General features: G+C 38.3%; 1 protein-coding gene across 1 annotated transcript; it reads left to right on the plus strand.

Annotated features, from left to right (window-relative positions):
* Positions 1 to 12,462: 12,462 nt before the first annotated feature.
* On the plus strand, positions 12,463 to 17,292 carry LOC140143894 (retinoschisin-like). Its single transcript, XM_072165724.1, has 3 exons — positions 12,463 to 12,577; positions 15,033 to 15,355; positions 17,152 to 17,292. The coding sequence occupies exons 1-3, from the start codon at positions 12,463 to 12,465 to the stop codon at positions 17,290 to 17,292; spliced, it is 579 nt and encodes a 192-aa protein (XP_072021825.1).
* Positions 17,293 to 21,375: the final 4,083 nt, after the last annotated feature.

Below are 21,375 nucleotides of genomic sequence, written 5' to 3' on the forward strand. Positions count from 1 at the left end.
CGCACGAAGGCCTTCATACAAACACTTAGACATTCAATTACTAAAAGTAAATGTTACTTTCAACAATTTGATATGAGATGCGCCGTGTTTAAAGCTTTTGAAAAGAAAAAACTGATCCAATTCATTTTTCAGAAGTAAATCGCTCGCAGAGTTTAGTTCACCCCACTTCTTGTAAGACAAGGGTTTCACAACAAGATCCTATAGCTGCATCTGCAGTCAAACAAGTTTTTTTACTACTATCTGAGACGAATAATTTAGTTATATTCATCTCAGCTACTATTTAGGGGATTTTACAAACCATGCATTAATTTTCTTTGTTCCAATGTATTTTAGTATCTAATATAATATATTTACTTCCAATAAATTCAACATTAAAATTAATAAAAAGTCGAATTAATAGGCGCCTTACGCATCAAGTGATACAGCCATAGCACCGTGAACTGCCTTTTGTAGTTCATATTTTATTTATACGTCTTGGAGATGCACGTCAGCCGTATCATTAATACTAGCCCTATGTGATAAAAGACAAAGATCCAGTACTGCACTGAATGATCTGTTGGATGCTGAAATTACCAACATTTTCAATGCTTTTTCATTTCGGTACATGGTTATCGTTAACAATTGATAGTGAATATTATAATTATGATGAGTATGATCACTCAAACATAAATCTAGACAGTTTACTGGTTTATTGACATTTATCATATTTACCAACATCCTCTTAGATTTGACGAATTTAGTTATGAGGCGTACTCCAATGAATTATGTCACAACAATGGATGGGTAGCAGGGGTGTACTTTATGCGATAGGATCACCCAATCCTTGACCGAACGGTGTTAAGGCTACATGCTCTTTTTGGTTGAAATTTTTGGCGGGAAATGATCCCGCCAAAACATTAAAGTAATCTTTTCCCACAACTAAATATCAAAGTCAGGAAATTAATGATGCATCTGGTAGCTTAGATCATAACTTTCATTATACTTAGTTGCAACTATCCAAGAAAATTCTTGATTTGTTTTTACAGAGTCTTGAATTGTCGATGTTTTTGATCAAAAAACATCACCCGGTGTATTTTGAAACTCGAGGCATTAACTCTTCTCAAATTAGCCCCAAATCATAATTTATTATATGCACGTGTAACGTTGTTTGCGGAGCCTAAATTTACGCTTACCTTTCTGCAACACTTCCCGGTATCATTAAGCATCTGCTGATAATCAACATGTTAGCTGAAAACAGTCCCTTCCTATCATTTTTGAACAAAATATGGTTAAAAAGTACGTACACTACGCGTATATAATGGCACAGCGACGTAATGAAGAGAGCTGTTTACGGTGGGGTATCTATTGTAAGATGTGTCAAGCAGGTGCATACACATAAGGGCGGTATATTCAAACGGTATTGTCTGGATCATTGAGTATCGATTGCGCACGTATACAGTAACACGGATGTGTGTGGTCCTCCCCAGGTTTTGACACGAATTACAAATGACGTCTTGAGTGACCCAGCGTTTTCGAATTTCATTTTATTATTACAAAATTAATCGTCGTTTATCACGAGTCCTTAGAGTCGTACCAGTTCAATTCATCAAAATTAATTTGTATTAAATGAAAAACAAACAGACAAGTAGAGTCATATGTCTTTCTATGACTGTATTCCTGCCAAAATCTGATTTTCAATACACTAGAAACGTGTTGATAATGTATATCTTTGAAAATCGCCGAATGTTAACCACAGTCACCGTGGCACAGTAGGCATCTTTAGCATTCATAGTGCAATTGGCAGTGGTTCGAACCCTGGTGAAAATTTTAGTATTTTTTATTCTTTTTACTAATGCGCTGTGCCGTTTTTCAAACACGCCCCTGAATGAAATTGATGGGCAAGTACCCTTAACCTCATCTCGATACCCGAACTGTTATGAGTCCCAGGATGCTTTCAGTTTCGGCTATACTTAGCGCACATCCCTACAACACTGTTTAGATGCGATCCTCGAGTGACGGGGCTAGTAACACCCAACCCTGTAAACATCATGCTACGATAAAGACAAACAAGCCTCGAAAGGGCAGATTTAAAAGGAGACGACCAACGCGTGCCCATCGACTACGTGAAACGGATATGAGTATACTGGAGGTGAACATCAGAGGCCTCAAATCAAACTTAGGAGAGCTATCTAATTTGTGCAATGAGCCCAAGCCTGCTATTGTTGTTGTTGTGGCAACATTCTTGGACTCCTCAGTAAAGGGTGGAGCTGACTGCACTACCATCCCTGGCTACTCAATTTGCTGCCGCAAGGATAGACATACTGCAGTTACTGTCCGTTTTCCTATACACAATACACAGTGCTCTCACCATTGACGCGTGACCTCTACAAATGATGTATGTTGGAAGAATGGACACTTGCCTAGTTAACATCACTGTGTGAAAAATAACCAGCCAATATTTATTTTATTCTCCAAATTTCTAGCAAATATATTTCTCTAACATGACCTAAAATTACAGCTAGGTTAGATGTTCAGAAATGGTCGCACTTTTGTAAAATATGAGTGAGGGCAAGGCATAGCTAGCCAACTCCCCGTGTCAATTGAATGGAGATTTGACCGAAAATATTGGTATCGGACCGCTCACTTCTGAAGGATGCCACAAAAAACGGTACAAGCTACATTTAAATTATTCTATGAAATTCTAGAAAATATAGTTTTGTAACATGTCCTAAATTTTTAGCTAATTTAGGTGTTTGGAGAGGGTCGCACTTTTGTGTTTTAGGAAGGATATGTAAACGACAGATAACACCAAAAATATGAAGAAATTATTTCCAAACCGTGTTAAGTCAACAATCATTATGTTGCTCATTTTCAAGAATGCTGGTTTACAAAAAGCACGCCATTGTCTCATTTCGTGAACAAAGGTACACATATCATTGTTTCCTTTCGTTTCCTTTATAATCGGTTACCCAACTGAAGCTATAATACCAGCTTTATTGCGATATCGCACATGTAAAACAGACACTTGTGCACAACCAGAGAAGATCCGATTTAATCAGTTGAGCTGTTTCAATGAGTGTTATCTTGGTTTAATAGCTTTTAATGGGGTTTAAGTCCTGCAAAGGTCGAGATGAATTCTACTGTAGACATGACTGCATCATGACCCAATACAATAGGAGGAGGAGGGTTTTTTATCTACTGCCTGGAAGGTGTCGCCATTTTCCATGACAAGGCCCTGGACCATACAGACCTGGAACGGATGAGGTTCTCAGTGGCTCTTAGATCTCGGAAACTACTGGTTGCTGCAGTGTACAGTCCATCGGATAGCAATAGCGATATCATCAGTTACTTAGATACCAACACCTTGTCTAAACTTACCGAGTTCAGCGCCCAATCTGCGGTCTTACTTAGAGACTTCAATGTCCACCATATAGAATGGCTTGGTAGTCGCAAAAAAGATGCAGCCGGCCGACGCACATTGGATATGTCCAACTCCCTTGGGCTAAAACAAATTGTTACTGAGCCAACTAGGGAAGACCAAATCCTTGATCTGGTTCTGACCGACCTGTCTTCAACAGCTACAACGGTTGCAAGACTAGGCACATCAGACCACAATCCTGTCTTAGTTAAGTTGAAAGTGCCCATCTAGGCCCTATAAAGATAAACCTTGGCGCTATGACAAGGCTGACTACTGACTACTGACTGTTACTGAAGTCATATGTGATGCGATGGATATATACATTCCGAGTAAGTTCGTCACCAAAAGACTGGCGACAAAGTTTGGTTTGATGAAAAGCCTGAAGGAAGTACAACAACAAGCTGAAGGAAGAGCTCTCTGATGGAAGCCTGAGCAGCAAAAAGTGGCGGAACACGGTAAACACTCTTTCTGGAAGAAAAGCCAGGGCAGACATGTCTGTAATAAAAGATCAAAATCAGGTCTACACCACGGCAAAGGAGAAGGCTGAAATAGTAGGACAGACGTTTGCAAAGAGATGCCAACTTGAGATTGCAAAGAAATGCCAACTTGAGAATGCGGATGAACCTGCTCCAGAAGTAAATGGGATACCAGGACATCAGGAGGCTATTGAGACAATTAGAACCTGATAAAGCTAATGGACCAGATGGGATTCCCACTAGAATCCTGAAAGAGTGCAGCGCTGAGTTAGCAAGACCTCTCAGCCGTCTATTTGAGCTGTGCTTCGCAAAGGGAGTGTTTCACCGCCAGTGGAAGTATTGTGCATCAGTCATCCCGGTCCATACGAGGGATTCAAAGTCTAATCCATCCATGTACCACCCATCTCTCTTCTTAGCAGCATAAGCAAGATATGGAGGCAGTGGTACAGAAGCAGCTTCAGAAGTACCTCTTGCAGCACCATCTCATATCAGACAGACAGTTTGGATTTAGGCCTCATCATAGCACAGCTTAACCATCCTCTCTCAGCAATGGTCCAAAGCTCTAGACAGAGGTCATGAAGTGCGTCTAATTGCCCTGGACATCAAAGGAGCATTTGTCAAGGTGTGGCATAAAGGACTTTGCTCAAAGCTGAAAGGCAAAGGAGTTTCTGGCAAGCTTCTGACCTGGATTGAGAGCTATCTTTCCAACCGGTCCATCAAAGTAGTTCTATCTGGGCAATCCTCAAATAATACATCCATCAATGCCTCTGTACCACAAGGCTCAATCGGCTGCTGTTCTCTGTCTTTATTGATGATCTGGGAGATGAATGCAAGAACACCATGTATCTGTATGCCGATGACTCCATCCACCCTATTCTGCGAAATCAGCCCATGACTGTATGGCTGCAACAGCAAGCCTAAACCGGGACCTGGATAGAATGATGATCTGGGCAGACAAGTGGAAAGTGACCATTGAGTCCTCCAAGTGTAAAGCCCTGACTATCTCAAGAAAAAGGAACCCAACTAGGCCAGACCTCTATTTTGGTAACACCAAACTGTCAGAGAAGGATGAGCTGGAAATCCTGGGTGTCACTATTGATAAGAAACTCACCTGGTCTAAGCACATTTCCAAGACTCCAACCGGCCAAAAGCTGGCCAAAAGCTCCAAAGGAGAGTAGCAAACAAGCTTCATGTGAAAGGGAGAGCCACAGTTAACAAGGCCCAGGTTCGTAGTGTTATGGAGTACGCCTATACTGGATGAGTGCTGCAACCACCACCCTAAAGCTCCTTCACTCCATACAGAATTAATGATTATCGGTGTAGATGAGTAGCAGGCAAGATTGGATCTCAACATCCCCTCTCTACATCACAGGCGACAAGTGGCTACTCCTGCACACCAGCGTATGCCCCCAGAATTGACAGCATTGCTGCCCAAACCTTATGTGATCAGACGACCAGTCTTTCTATGCCAAGTCATTAATGCACTGACTGGGCCATTTCGAGAACCTTGTGAACGGGCAGAACTTTCGTCTACGTTGCAGTCCATGTCTGGAATGAATTCCCAGACCAAAATGTTTTGAAAAAAAGGGGGGGGGGGGCCTTTTGGTGACAGGAAAACAAAAAAGGGGGTCATTGGGTGAGAGGGAGTTAACAAATTGGGATCAATGTGGCCGAACAACCCCGTTACCCATTTTAGTGAGTGCCCCTCCCGGGATCTAAATAGCTTTACAAGCTATATTAATTGGTGTTTGTGGATGTCCTGTTTTACGACATTAATCCAGTATTATGTAATTTATCTTTATGCGTAAGAAAATTAATTATACACACAGAAATACCATCTCTAAACTAAAACAAAATGCCATTTTAAAATGGACTCCGTTAAAGGTACATTCATATGGATTTCCATTTGTGAATGTTTGTTTGTTTATTTGTTTAAACGGTCGCTCCGTGTAGAGACATACTTGGGTCCTGTCATGGGACTAGGCTCAAACAAAATGCTCCAGCCAGGCTATGTAGCAAATTTGACGTGCGCTTCCAATTCATGCCAGGGACGCATTATATCAGGAGGCATAAAATGCCACACTGATAATCGTTGAGAAGGTTCTGCTTCTTCCATTTCATTCGTCAAACCATCAATAGATGAAGAATTTGGTTCTGCGTACTTTGATACCTCATTCGGATCAAGGCAACTTTATTTTTCCAACTTACACCAATTTTAAGAGAGCATTTCAAAAGGGACAAAAACTTGCATAGACTTTCCTCTCGAAATACACTAGTTTAATATACGAGTAGTGTCTTGCTGCAATAAGCCCTTACCAAATGTGGTAGGAATCGCCCACCCTGAAGGAGAAAATATCTCAATTTGTCACTGTTCATTCAAATTGGTAAAATTTCAGGGGGCTAAGTCGCATCGTCTCGAATGAGATGTTGAAATATACACAGAACAAGATTATGCATCTATTGATTACTTTATTTTGTAGTTTAGATTTAGTGTCTTTAAGATCATTGCTTTTGTTTCATGTGTATGGATAATTTTTGTGCGCAGTATAGTTCTATTGTTTTGCTTTGTTATATTTTCCCCCTTAGAAAAGGTGGACAATTCGGTAGCAAATTTTGTTTTCATTCTTTAAGAACAAATTAAAGCAAAATAAAATTCAATTTTCAGAAAATGGGATCCATGTTCGCGCACACATCTGTGAAGTTGGCCAAGGGAGAAATAAACAGAATGGTTGGCGATGGTTTTTGTCCGATAATGATCCATGTAAATGTACAAGCATCAAACTTAGAGGATTCAACGTAGACACTACTGAATGGTCGTTCGATTCTGAGTACAAGAAGTACGTGGATAGTCCGTGGTTTGGAGGCTTGAAATGCAATGGTAGGAATCTATTTTCACATTGAGAAAGTATACACGTATTTTATTCGTACCTTTTATTGACAAATTTGTTCATATTATTAAGGGCTGGGGTATGAACGTTTGGACAGTATTTATTGTGGGACATTAGAGCACATCAGACCAGGGGCGTAGCCAGCTTTTCTGGTCGGGGGGGGGGGGGCAAAATAAAATTTTTGGGGCACAGACGAAAAAAATTACAGTTGTAACATAGAGACAAAAGGCTTTATTGGGACGATATGCGCGCGTAGCGCGCAAAAAATTGGTATTTTACACTATTTTCGCCCATTATCAGGATGGAAAGGGCTTAATGTTTGCAATATGCGCGCGTAGCGCGGAAAAATTGTGTATTTTCGGGCTGAATTTCGGTAGAAAAGGGCTCCTTGCCCCTTTTCTTTTCCTTTGACCTCATGATTCTGGTTTAGGTTTGAAGTGGCCACATTAAAATCTCTTTTGTCGTCGATTAGTTTAAGAATGTTACTTTTTGCACAAGCCAAAAGCCAAATGAGCTTATAATACGGCCCTCTGGCAACACTGGCAGTGACGTAGGCAGGTAGGGGGAGGGGGCAAAGGGAACACCTTTGAAAGTTGCCTCCCCCCTTTGCCCACCCTCTAGAAAAAGGCAGCCATGGTTTCGTCACTGAAAACCGGAAGAGAAAACCCTGTGAACTCGACGATGGCACCCTGTTGCAGACCAAAATTAAGCTTAAAGTGATATTATAACAGGTTCACACAAATAAAGATTAGCTTTAGCTTTTACTGTCATATACATCCCCTTTTAATTTTGAGCCGAACAACTAAGGCAAAGCACAGAAAATTGCCAATACGTATCACTCCTTCGGTCGTGTTATGATATGATCCTTTGTTGTGTAGATCACCATCCCGCACGCCATGTGCGTACTGTGTTATTAACATCGCGGATGCTTTCGACTAATATTTCCATGCTAATAATAAAACGACGGTTCCTGCGTTTTATTCAAAATCTCGGATTTTGACAAAACTAGCGCACCTAGTGTCTTTTGCAGTGTGATTTTTGCAGGGTATGTTAGTTTTATAAAGTACAATATAATCGTGTAAAAAACAGAAATTTGAAAGATATTGAGGGTGTCCTCAGCAAATGTTATAATATGGCTTTAACTGGATATGGCAAATTATTAGCTAAGACCCAGATGGTCCTCTTATAGATCAGACATATAGAATAATTATTGCAGTACCTTACCAGTTCGGTTTGTAAACTATCGCACAGTGTCGATGTCCTATACGATAAATATAAATTTGATACTCCGTTGGTGAGCGACAGGCGAGTGGTATTTCACCGAACGCAAGAAAAGGAGTTCTATCTGATTGGCTAGCAATCGATCGCTTAGGTCGCTCAGTAGTCAACTACAAACTCAAAATAGAGCAATGTATTCAACTCGATTGAAATCGATTATTCTATTATTGACGTAGATAAAGAGAGTGATAGTGTGTCAATAATGTACATTGTATTGCACCTCAAAGAGTTGAATATTATCACAATTTTTACAGTGGATTTCAAATTTTTTACATCAAAATTGCAGTTAAACATATCCACAGCAAAATACCGGTCCTCACTAATTAGTTAATTTAATTTCCAGTTAGTTAATTTAAACGAAACCTGTGACAACAAATAAAATTTTCTTGCAATAGAAATATCATATGGGATACTGATATGGTAGGCCGCAACAGCCACAACGTGGAGCTGCTACGCGTAGCTGACTTTTTGCTCCGTGGAACCAAATTGACCAATCATGTTAGAGTTTTTCATTACTCGGAGGTAAAACTGACCAATCAAGTACGACTTAGTCATTACGTGAAGCGAATTTATTCATTAAGAATTTGCCAGACGAGCTTCACGTAGTTGCAAGATATCCTCGGTCACGAAATTTATGATTCAAAAAGTAGTTTATGAAAAGTACGAACCGACTTATTATTAAGATGGACATGCACTCATAAGAAACTCATACAGTATTGTACATAACTATATAGCTAGGCAGAGTGGTGGTAAACCATGCACACAATTCTGCGATCTGCAGTGTATCGCCGGGAGCTAATTTGTACAACTTGCGCGGGGTGGCCTGCGGAATTCGACCTTCAGCAAACCAGTTTGGATTTACTTTATATACTAGTAGGCCATAGGCCTACATACTGTACTAGTTACTGTCCGTTTTCCTATACACAATACTCAGTGCGCTCACCATTGACGCGTGACCTCTACAAATAGTGTATGTTAGAAGTATAGGCCATTGCCTAGTTGACGTCACTGTGTAAAAAATTACCGGCCAATATTTAAAGTATTCTCTGAAATTATAGAAAATATAGTTTTGTAACATGTCCTAAATTTTTAGCTAATTTAGGTGTTTGGAAATATTGGTACTTTTGTGTTTTAGGAAGGATATGTAAACGACAGATAACACCAAAATATATGAAGAAATTATTTCTAAACCGTGTTAAGTCTGCAAACCATTATGCTTCTCATTTTCAAGAACGCTGGTTAACAATAAGCAGACTATTGTCTCATTTCGTAAACAAAAGCCCATGCAGTATTGTTACCTTGCGTTCGTTAAACCAGAGAAGATCTGATGTAACATAGTTGAGCTGTTTTCATTGAGTGTTATCTTGGTTTAATAGCTTTTAATGGGGTTTAAGTCATTCAAAGGTCGTGGTGAATTCTACTGTAGACATGACTGCATCATGATTATTTTAAAGTCAACAACATTCAACAATATGATGTTAGCTCCGCGAAGCGAAAAGTAAGCTACGCGTAGCAGCTCCATGTTGTGGCGGTTACGGCCAGCCATATACTGATCATGCGAAAATCGTAAAAACATAGAATAGAAACACTGTGGCAGACTCTCAAAATCTCACATTGTATCACAGAGAACCTATTCTTGAGAGGGCACTCTATTCACGTGGTTTCTTTTCCAACGCTAAAAGATCACGAATTTTGGTGGTTTGCAAATGAAAACTGTTATGAATAATTTATTAGGTTTTTCAATGCAATCGCCTCGACCCATTAATACATATTATCTGTATTATCAAAGTACTTGGAATAGCAATACGGTGAGTTCACTGAACTACGAGCTAATACTGATGGAGTTTTAATGGCGTTTAATGGCGTTAATCCTCTCCATACACAGATGAACAAATACAATAGATGCAGGTCAACACGTATGACCTCCTATGTGACATGTTATATGTGATGTACAAAACCTGAATATCATAAAGATCAGTATTCGTTTGTGCATATGAACTGCACATTTACGTTGCTAAATATTACTCATTATATATAATGACAAATATTGGTATTATGACAATACGGTATATACATTGTATATAAAACGACTAATAGATCCTACTATCATGGCGTCAGGTCAATGTTCATCATATCCCGTATGTTTCTTAAAATTCATTCATATTTGAGACAAATTGCTGTGCCCATTTTATAGGTGCACAGGTAGATCCGTGTTTTTTAAATTTTCATTTCCTTTTAATGAAAGAATTAAGGTTTTCCACTGCACGGGGGCCACAAGGGTGATACTAATTTTAATGCTATATTTTCAAAACGAATACGTGTTCCCGGTTGGCTCTATAGCGATTTCACAGAAAAGGTATTTCTAGTGCAATGCAGCGTCGGACTCTAGCTGAGAGCGTAGCCTAAGTCATTACGGACTCCAAGAAGGGCTCTCCATACACAAATGAACAAACACAAAGGAGGGTAGTCTCCTCCGTGACCAGCTTGATTTCGATGGAGCGGAACTAAATTGGCTGCGGAGGAGACGGGTTATTTTGCCATGCAAATTTTTCAGTGTCAGCCGCCTGATTGTATGCTTAGCCTCAGTCGATCGGCCTATCTCGAATAAAATTACCATGCGTAGCTGTTGAAAAACGTGAGGATTCATCATACTATCACGGCAATTTTTGACACGAAGATATAGGGACGATGACGGTGTGTATCGCTCAATTATACCTTAATTTTGCTCCTGTATGTTATACCTGACCCTAACAGAACCACACATCAAAAACCCTCAATTCACAAAGCATCTGCAAGCGCGGATGCAATTACGTCATACTGGCACGGAAAGCTTGACCAGCCAAGGTAGTCCCCCGTGGCAAGGTATTCGCCAGCGAAGTGTTACGTGTAATCCAATTATCACTCGTCAACTAGATCACGCTTTTGAGTTCTGCACCACGATCGAAGTGATCGCAACACAAAGTCTATGGCATGTACTATATACCAATTCCAAAAGGTGCGTAATCCAGTTACTAAGGAGTTATGTAACCACGTCGCTGGCAAATAGCCATTCGCGTGTCGGGCATCCGATTGGTCCCTGGTTCATAGCCGTTCGCGTGTCGGGCATCCGATTGGTCCCCGGTTCAAGGTCAAAACCACACCCGAGTAAAAAGTTGTCTGTTCTCTTATTCTTCTTTCCTTCCAAAATACACCCTTGTGACTAGAAATACATTTGAAAACATTTCGTAATGTCGACCATGAATCTAGTTAATCATAGACCGTGAAGAGATGGACGGTCGTCTGGATCGTAATTCTATAGAAATTTCACATTATGCTGAGACCATGTACGTCTCGCTCGCACCTGTTGGATTAGCGTGTTTGAAAGAAGCGGCATTCAATCGAAGTACACACGTTGTCTCTGATACAGTTACGACTGCAATGCTCTGTTGTCACATAACAATTCTAGTTACAAGAAATGAAACGGTAAAAAACGCTTATTTGCTGCAGTTTCAAGTTAATTAAATAAATACATATATTCACCGTTTCGATTTCTCTAACACTACCTGTTACTCTGGCATTGAATGAGTTTCAATTTGCGTTATATAAGCTTTGTTCTCAACGTCATGCTTGCACGGATGCTCAGAGCACAAAATTCCATTGGTTTGCGCCTGATAATGCAATTGAGTGGACGAGAGTTGGGTTATTGACTTTGTGTTTAGGCGAGACGATCATAGCTTCAAAGGATATGCTGCAGATGACCGTCCATGTCTTCACGGTCTATGAGTTAATATTGCAGTTTCTGTACACTCCAATATTATAGTGTAAGTCCCTGCCGTTCGCCAATATTTTTCAAATAATAGAGGTTATCCACGTTACCCATGTGTGACGTCTAACAAAAGACGCTGGTTTCCGTAGTATTCCTCATTCAAACCTTCAAACCAATTCAATGCACGGCCTCGGCGTTACTTGCATGAGTTTGGCGGTCTCTTTTAAAAGAGTCATGGTTGCACATGCAGGTATTTCTTTTGAAAATCCTAAACAAAGTATAGAAGTCGTTGATATGATATGCAGCTTATAGAACACGGATAACCTCTATTGGGATTAAGAGTAAATTGTTATTACAATAGAATGTTTCAGGCTAGGAAAACATCAGTACGAAAGGACTTACTAATGGTGATGTATGATGATGGGAACAAACATATTAATGTTTTATTTTTGAAACCATCTTGCTTACGGTCTTGCATACATGACTTCAAGTGAAATTAGGTGAAAACGCACTGAAAAGTTCACAGAGTTTCACACATTTGGTTATACTCAATCCTTGATTTTCTTTAATTTGTAATCATCATAAATGTTTTGTTCAGAGGAGACTACTTCTAAGGGAACAACTTCCGATGGAAGTAATTTGCAGAAAATAACTTCTGACATGTTTGAAGGAACAACAATGGAAGGGACAACCTCTGAGGAAACTTCATTTGAAGGAACCACTTCTGAGACGACTTCTTACCAAACAAGTTTAAAAGAGACATCTTCTCAAGAATCGACGACATTGGCACAAGGTACGAAACCCTGTCAAGTAAAAAACTGTTAATCGCCTTAAAGTGGTTCAATTCTATCACGTGTTGTTTTCTAATACGGAAACCCATCCTGTAGACGAATCCAACGAGCCAAGTCATGGTCAGGATTTGGTCGGACATCTTTGGGTAGCCGCTAGCACCAACCTGGTGTTTTGAGCGTCCAATTGCCCGGGTCCAATTGTGCAAATAAAAGCCGCCTAACACTAGAGAAGATGCAAGGACGAGGAGGGTTAATATAATAATATATATCATAGAGATAATTCCGCAGGCAATCCCATCGCATCTATTCATACATAGTCCTTTTGTTCGCAAGTACATCAATGCATAGATACCGCGTGTAGTTAATCCGATTATTATGTATTAAGGTGTAAAACGGGTGATGGAATGCAGTTTAAAATTTCCGTCAAGGCCGACGGCTACCCAACTAAAGGCTGCTAGTCAGGTGTAGGAATGCGTGAATTTAGATTAGTCTATACCAGGTGATTTAATTAATTTGTGACAGCGGTTTTAATATTAAAAGGAAATTAATGTGTATCACAATGGCCAATATAACAGTAAGCTATTGGATGGTACAGAGTGTCCCAGAAAAAAATACCGGGCGAATGAATTTGGACGTAAGTCGAGAAATCAACATCAGAATCCAAAATTGTTCTGCATCTAATACGCAAATTTTACTAAAATCGGTTGACTGATACCGAAGAAATGAGCGATTATATAACGTATGCGTCAATTCACTTCATTCCAAGTTTGAAAGAAAGATCATTCAACACAAATTATGCGCACTAGTGGTTAACTGTCAATGGGCTTCATATTTTGTTCTGTGAAATCCTTTTCGTTCTTTTTAAACAATATTTTTCTTGCAAAACATTCAAATTTGAAAACCTGCACGATATTGAAAATAAAAGCTTGCATGTAAGATGATGCTCGGTACTTGTAATTTTTTCGTTAATGTTGATATAGATGTTGCATAAAGAATTATTGCATAAAGAATTCCAGCTGGCTTGAAAAATTTCTCACACACATTAATAATTTTGGAATATTTCCAAGAAATTGTAATGAAAAGTTTAAATCTTTTAAACCCCAACATTAATGTTGCATGGTATCAAAAATCACACGTAAAGCTGTAAGCACTTTATCATTGTCAATTTTGGCTCAAATGTTCCTTGGAAAGTTAAAATATAACATATTTGCACAACATAAAGAATTAAAGTTGGAAAGCTTCCACTTGCAGAAATCAAAGTTTTCTCGGACAAACTGTAATTCATCTTCAGTGAAAGCATGAATGACGTAACACCGTCGGATTATAAAATAGATAATGTGGACTAAATTAAATGAGATACGCAAACTTTAGGAAGCGGTAAGCATTTATGAAAAAGCGCCTGTTGATCAAACTTGGAATGAACTGCATTGATACATGCATTATGTAATCGTTCATTTCTTCGTAACCACTCAACCGAATCAAATAAAATTTTCGTATGTGGTGCACAACAACATAAGCTATGCGATGCATTTTAATTTTTTTGATTTTGATGTCTATTTCTTGACTTACGTTCATTTTGATTCCCTCGGTAATTTTTTATGGGACACCCTGTACACTACAATGTTACCAATTATTTTTCATAACACCTAAACCATAAACGAATCATCTCATGCCAAGTTTTTGGTGGCGTTATGAGAAATATATGAGTTTTCTTTTGATTCATGTAATTATTTCGTTTAAGGTTAGCAACAACTTTAAACTGTTGCGATTTGGTAGTGCACAGCATCTTGCGAATGGTAGTGAGCTTTGGTAAAAATTGCATTGCTCAATTCATAGCGAGCATGTAGAAGAATCTAAATATCACAGATATACTTTTGTAGGTCCTGTGGTTCTTGAGTCATGTTGTAAAAAGGGCTGAAACAACAACACTTTTGAAAAACGTAGATAACTCATTAGCAGTAATAAATTAAGCAAGTTTTCAAAGTATATGATTTGTAGAATTAACTTTTGCAAAAAATCAAAGTGTTATTTTTCAATAATATATTGATTTATTGATTCGACCAACAACACCTCGTCTACCCTTAAGCTAACCCAAATCCTAGCCCTAATCGTAATCATAACCCTAATGCTAACCCTAATCCTAAACTAATCCTAACCTTAATCCTAACCCTAATTTCGTGTAAAATTACATGAAGGAGTAACGCAAATCCTGTCACACAAGTTTTAGTTTATCCTTTGCACCCACAGAACCAAGCCAAGCCAAACTTTTTTTAGATTTCTGAGATGACCCCAAAACCCCAAAAATATAAACTGGCCCCAAGGGTTTTTTTAAGACGACGTCCAAAATAATCATTATAACTGAAAACGTATGAATACTATTTCTGAACCAAACTAACTTTTTCTACAGCCACTTACAGTTTCAAAATATTAAATTAAAATCTGCCCTTTTCTCCATAGCATGTAGTCAACCCATGGCTCTTGGTATGGAAAGTGGATCGATCAGCGATGCCCAGCTCAGCGCATCTTCTTACTATGTATGGATTACTGTTCATTTTAGCCCTTCAGAAGGCAGACTCAACAACGACATCTATTGGGCATCTAAAGGTAACGACATGGGGGAGTGGTTCCAGGTGGATTTCTTATCTGTAGTCACAGTCACCGAGATCATTACACAAGGAACAGGGAAATGGAACGTAGAGGAATGGGTAACAGAGCTTCGTATTGAATTTGGAGACTCTGCAAGTACATTGTTGCCTATAAGGAATGCTGGTGATAATATGGTAAGTGTTTGTTATAGAAATTATTATTAATAACTGTTAAAAATTTATATCATGCATATACTACATGTAGTTACAAGTTACGTCAACCATCACTTCATGATATATTATTTACCCCAGCATGAAAAATCCAATAAATCCAACAGCCGAAATTATCAAGCGCAATTATCCAAACACACATGCACACTAACCATGCTAACACGCTGGCCGGTCCAGCGCAACAGTCATGGCTTGCTATCTCCGACCCTGCCCTCCGCACTCGAGGGGTGGTCAGTGGCTCTTAACCGGACAGAAGCAAGCTACTTTTCTCTACAGCTTTCTTTCCCTTCATCAAAAATATTTTTTAATAAGTAGGATTTTCTGACAAAAAATCTTTTCGTTATTCGTAAAGAATAAAATCATATAGATATGAAAAATGTTTTAAGACAAGTCTTCAACACTCATATTTTTGTTACGTATACTAGTATTTCGGATCAACCATTCTCCGTCATCAGCTGGTGGTATCCGAGTAGGAAGATAATTGTTTCTATCTTACTTGTTTGAAATCCTTAAAACCCTAGAAATACTGAGCCATATTTTGTAACACAGACTGCAACCCCCCTAATTTTTAATTATAAATATCGTTATAATTGGTACTATTATATAGCTATGTGTCTCCTCTATCCAGTGATACCAAAATAAGTACAAACATTCCCCACATAATGTTGCTATGACGTCATAATGTGAGGGCGCCCATGCAAATTTGGGAAATTCTGGCTATGTACAAAAGTATAGGCAAAATTGATTTTCGGCTAAAAATTCTACAAAAATTCTACGATTTTCACCGAAGTTTCTCCTCAATATAAAAGGAAATGACTATTTCAACCTAGCTAACAAGTAAAAAGTGAGTAGCTCTTGAAATAATTTTACAAGAGCGAAATGAAAATTATTGATTTTACTGTAGAAACCAATGGTGGGCCTCAACAACCCCCCTCTATAGTCATCTATGACGGCTGGTCCTACCCCCGGGTAAGGTGCTGGGGTAAAAATTTTATCACTAAAATGAGCGCAAAGGAAGGATCTACGATTTGCTTAGGTCGATTGGGCGTAAACGCGTGCGTTTTTTTGTGACGGATAAAAAATCTTAGGGGGGTGGTAGTTCTTGGTTTAAGGTGTCTAGTGAAGGAAACTTTATGTTCCCATCATTAAACATTCATTCCAAACTCATATGGGTCGGTAATCAAGATGGCGATGAAATTAGGTGTATTTAATATATGAGGCCGTTTTATCTTTTCGTAATTCGAAAAAATTATGGAAAGGTATAGTGTCGAAGGTGTAGCTGGAGCACCAACCACCAACACTTTCAAAACATTGTTAAAATCTTATTTGTATCCATATTAATTGTTTTTTGCATTGCTCATTTTTGTTTCTTCTTGCTTGTTTGTGGTTCGCTCTTTTTGTTATGCGTCTAGATCTATTTGAATAGGTACCTTACAAATTTCCTTTGTATGTATGTAATGTACGAGTATGTATAAACACTGTTACTAGCTAAACCTATAATACACCAAAATGAGGCATGCAAGAATCTGGATAAACATTTGAAAGCACCTAGGCCTAAACTAGATTATATTAAAGAGTAATCGATTGTGGCGCAATGTAACAACACTTTGCCTGTGGCAGCTTTGAGAGCCTCCAATCTAAGATATGAGTGCGAAGTTGGAAGAATTTGTGATATAGCATGAGATTATATCCCATCGTGTAATTTTTAATGTGAAATGTTCTAATTTAAGTGTCTGTTGTTTTTTCTATTTTTTTTCTAGATATTTACTGCGAATACTGATCAATACTCCGAAGTTCCTATATTTTTCCCAGAACCAATCACTACAAAGATTCTGCGAATCATTCCTACAGCATGGCAAAAGTGGCGCTCTCTTCGTCTGGAAGTAGTTGGCTGCAATTAAAGCCATATTATAACATTTTCATACAAAATAGATTAGTATTTTTTTTGCCATAATATGTTAGCTTTTATCATCAGATATGTCCCTTTTTAATTTTGTGCCGAACAACTGAGGTAAAGCAAAGAAAATTGGAATTTACTACCCGCGCCGATGTCGCCAATGTGTATCACTCCGTCGGTTGTGTTACGGTACTATCCTTTGATGTGTATATCCGTCCTGCACGCTATGTACGTACTGTGTTATGAACATCGTTTACGCGTTCGACTAATATTTCCATCGTAATAATAAAACGACGGTTCCTACGTTTTATTTGAAATCTCGGATTTTGACAAAACTATAGCACCTATAGTCTTGATTTTTGCAGGGTATGTTAGTTTAATAAAGTACAATATAATCATGTAAAAAACATAATTTTGAAAAATATTGAGGGCGTCCTCCTCTGCAAATGTTATAATATGGCTTTAAAGGAATAAATGCTGAGCCATGGAATCATTGGATTTCATTTGGCCAACAGGAATAACTGAAATCTAACCGCAATTTAATTTTAAAACAGTTTCGCTATATCCCCTAATGAAACATGTATGGGTCTATTGGGTATCAAGCACAGCGGAGAAATATTAAGAGGATTTACACATTTTTTTTTGACCAACGAATCCCAAGATTGTCAAAAGTAGAATAATTTATAAGATTATCAGGAAAATTCTGAGAAAAAAACTTATTTTAGAATGAAGTTTGAATTATATGAAGACGCTACCTTACTTGGATCTTTTGCGTGCAAAGTCAATGGATTTTTAGGTGAAATATTTCTTCTATTCAAGCAAACAAAAAATCATTGACTGTCTCATTTCATTACCAGTAGTGTCACTCGAAAGTGGATGCTCCATATACTGCTGTGCCCAGTCAAAGCAATTTATATTCATCTTTCATAATTGTTTTAGAAGCCTCTAACATCTACCTTATGCCAAGTTCTGGCGATATATCATGATAATGAAAATAGAACATTACAGTTCAGTGGTTTGCCAAATTTAGTAAAAATCCTTTTTCACTTCAAAAGTTCCAAGTCCGGTAGCACACTCTAAGATTCATTCCAAAGTGATACAATTTGACAGTTTTCTAATAAATACACAATTATTTTGTTTTCTCAACATCGGCCTTCAGTAATAAGTAGGCATTCCAGGATATTGTTAAAGGTTAAGAGGTCATGTCACGAGATCACTTCCGGGTCAAAGGTCAACCGGAAGTGATCAAAGATCAACCGAAAATACTGCCATTTTGAAAAAAAAAAAAAAATTTTTGAGTCGACAAACATTGCAAACAAATGTGAGAGACGAGAGAATTTTCTTTTTTACCATTATTTGGAACATTTTCGACGCAATTCGTTACGCTTTGACGCATTTTGCTGCGTCATTAACGCAGTTTGTTACGCCTTTACGCATTTTGCAGCGTAATTGACGCAATTCGTTACGCAAAGATGCATTTCGTTATGCAATCGACGCATTAGCGCATTTTGCTGTATTTGGGGTGGTGGTGGTGGTGGTGGTTCTATATTGCGCGTCCCAAAAATAGATTTAAACTTGAACGAAAGGTACGCCCTGCTCATTGATCCCTTGCTTATTCCCTTGAATCATTCTCTTGCTCCTTTCCTGCTCATTGACTCATTTGACCGCTCATTCCACCATGTTCCACTGCTCATTTCCCTGCCCATTTCCTCATTTTCCTGCGCAATTTACTCAATTTACGATTTTCATGACCTAATCGGCTCACTCTGAGCCCCATTCGCCAAAAAAAATCAAGTTTTTCACAATTCTTTTATTCCTTCCGGAATACAGCATACAATCATATTGCTTACTATATACTCCATTTCCCCCGTTGATTTACCACAATGGTCCGTGACGCAGCGGTCAAAACTATGGTACTCTAGGGGGTTTATCCCTCAGAATCTCACATAAAAAAGGGAGGGCCTCCTCCTTTCCTTACCATTTTGACCTTTCTTATTGAAGCTATTCTTTTGGTGGCAAAAAACGGTATTTCGTAAATAAGAATGGTTAAAATTTTGAAATGAAAAACTGAGATGGCCCGTGTGCTTATTTTACTTCTTTTATCTTGTTAAGGAGGGGGTGTTGGGTTTCACAAAAAACATTCGGGGGAAAAGACAAAAAAATCCCGGTTACATCAATTTGACCCGGTGTTATCCGGCGTTTTTTTTTCAAAGTGACTGTACATCTTCAAAATGGCTTTATTGCGATGTGCACAAAATTGTGGTGTTTTACACTATTTCGACCCGTGACTGGGTAAATTCTAGTGGGAAACAGGCTCTATTCCCCTTTTCGTATCCTTTGACTTCCCAATTTTCTCTTTAACTTTTCGTTAGGTGGAACTCTGCCCCCTGTCGGTTACGCTACTGCCTTTAATACAGAGTCACGAAGTCATCCAATTCCTCTGATTGAACACCCTCGGGTAGTAAGCGTCTTGAGAACCTATGATAGAAGAAAATAATTACATATGCAATGTAGTACTTGGTTTTGTTTAATATAGTAATTTAAAAAATGTCTTTAAAATAAAAAGTAAACAAACAAGTTGTCTGCTATGAATAATAAATAAAATAGAAAAAGGGAAATAAGTTATGACTTATTTTTTAAATCAAACTAAGTACTTATATTACTAGAAGTTCTTGACATTGGAAAATTGCTGATTTGTAAATAGTAATTTAAACACTTAATAACAAAAAGGTAAGGTTTTTGTTAAAAGATACAGATAAAAATTTTAAAATTAATATGACTGAAAAAAGAGAGAATCATTCACAAATATAAAATAAAAAGTTAAATTAAAATGTATACATTTTAATAAAACTTTTATTTTCCTTATATGAATAACCATTTGCAATTATCAAGGTGTCATATTGATATTTTATTTATGTTACACTACGAGTATAATTATCCTACCTCCTAATTTAAAAATAATGCTTACCCTAACTCATCAAGGCATTTCAGTTGACTCAGTCTTGTCAGCTCTTGAAATGACCTCATGTCTAGATGTACTCCATCTAGATACAACCTCTTGATAGACCTTGCTTGCTGCATTCCCTTCATGAATGTCGCCACACAATCCTCAGGAATTAAATCATCGCAAGAAGAGGGCAGTATAAGCTCGAGCCAATGCAATTGAGTGCATGATATCAATGCTAAGCCACCGTGTTTCACTAAGTCTCCTGGATACGGACTGCCTTTGACATACAGTTTCTGTAGACATGTGAGTTTGCTATGTATTGAGTGCAGTAACTCATTGTGTTTACTCTTACTCAAATTATCCACATTGATACACAGCTCTAACAGATTCTGAGATAGAGTAACCATTAGGGGTGAAGCTACTGCATCACTCATCGCATTACCTGTAATACGCAATCCTGTTAGTTGTGATGGTAACTTCTGTGCCAATAATTCCATATCAGGGGATGGTATGTTCATGTTGTGCAAATACAACTTTTGTAATGCTTGGTTGAGTTTGTTAGCAAAGACCGGTATGCCTTTTCCTGCCTCAGCTTTATTGTATGAGATATCAAGTACACGTAGTAGCGGCATTTTGTGCAGGAATGACATAAGTTTTGTGGTTTGTTGCTGTGTAGAGGCAGTTGACCTTGCATACATCTCCAAGAGTGACTTCATATCACCTCTTTCTATTGATTCTAATAAAGAATCGAAATTACTACCAAGTTTGAAGTAATTCACATTTAGTCTTTTTAATGTGATATTCTTCAAGCTGTGTATTATAGGGCCAATGTTTGTTTCCGACGAAGACGGTAATCCTTCATATGCCTGAATGCATACAATGTAAGCTGCCAGATGCGCTGGAGTATACAGACAAATCCAGTTCTCGTGTAGGTCTGGGTTTGACGAGACAAACGACTCCCGCATTTGTTGTATTTTGTCCTTAGAAAGATATTTCATCCTACGTAGAGAATTGTTGAACATTTCCAAAGATGGTCCAAGACAAACATCAGGATCACTGACGTTTGCAATTGGTCGTAATGTTATGTCAGAGATAGCGCCAGCTCCACAATATTTCATGAAATATGCCAGTGCGAGTGCA

Source organism: Amphiura filiformis, unplaced genomic scaffold (assembly GCF_039555335.1).
Source record: "Amphiura filiformis unplaced genomic scaffold, Afil_fr2py scaffold_31, whole genome shotgun sequence".
NCBI classification, from domain to species: domain Eukaryota; kingdom Metazoa; phylum Echinodermata; class Ophiuroidea; order Amphilepidida; family Amphiuridae; genus Amphiura; species Amphiura filiformis.

Excerpts from the sequence above, each read along its gene's own strand:
- LOC140143894 (XM_072165724.1), top strand. The coding sequence starts at position 12,463 with ATGGAAGGGACAACCTCTGAGGAAACTTCATTTGAAGGAACCACTTCT. Across the intron at positions 12,578-15,032 it reads ATCGACGACATTGGCACAAG|CATGTAGTCAACCCATGGCT; the intron begins GTACGAAACCCT and ends TTTTCTCCATAG. Across the intron at positions 15,356-17,151 it reads GGAATGCTGGTGATAATATG|ATATTTACTGCGAATACTGA; the intron begins GTAAGTGTTTGT and ends TTTTTTTTCTAG.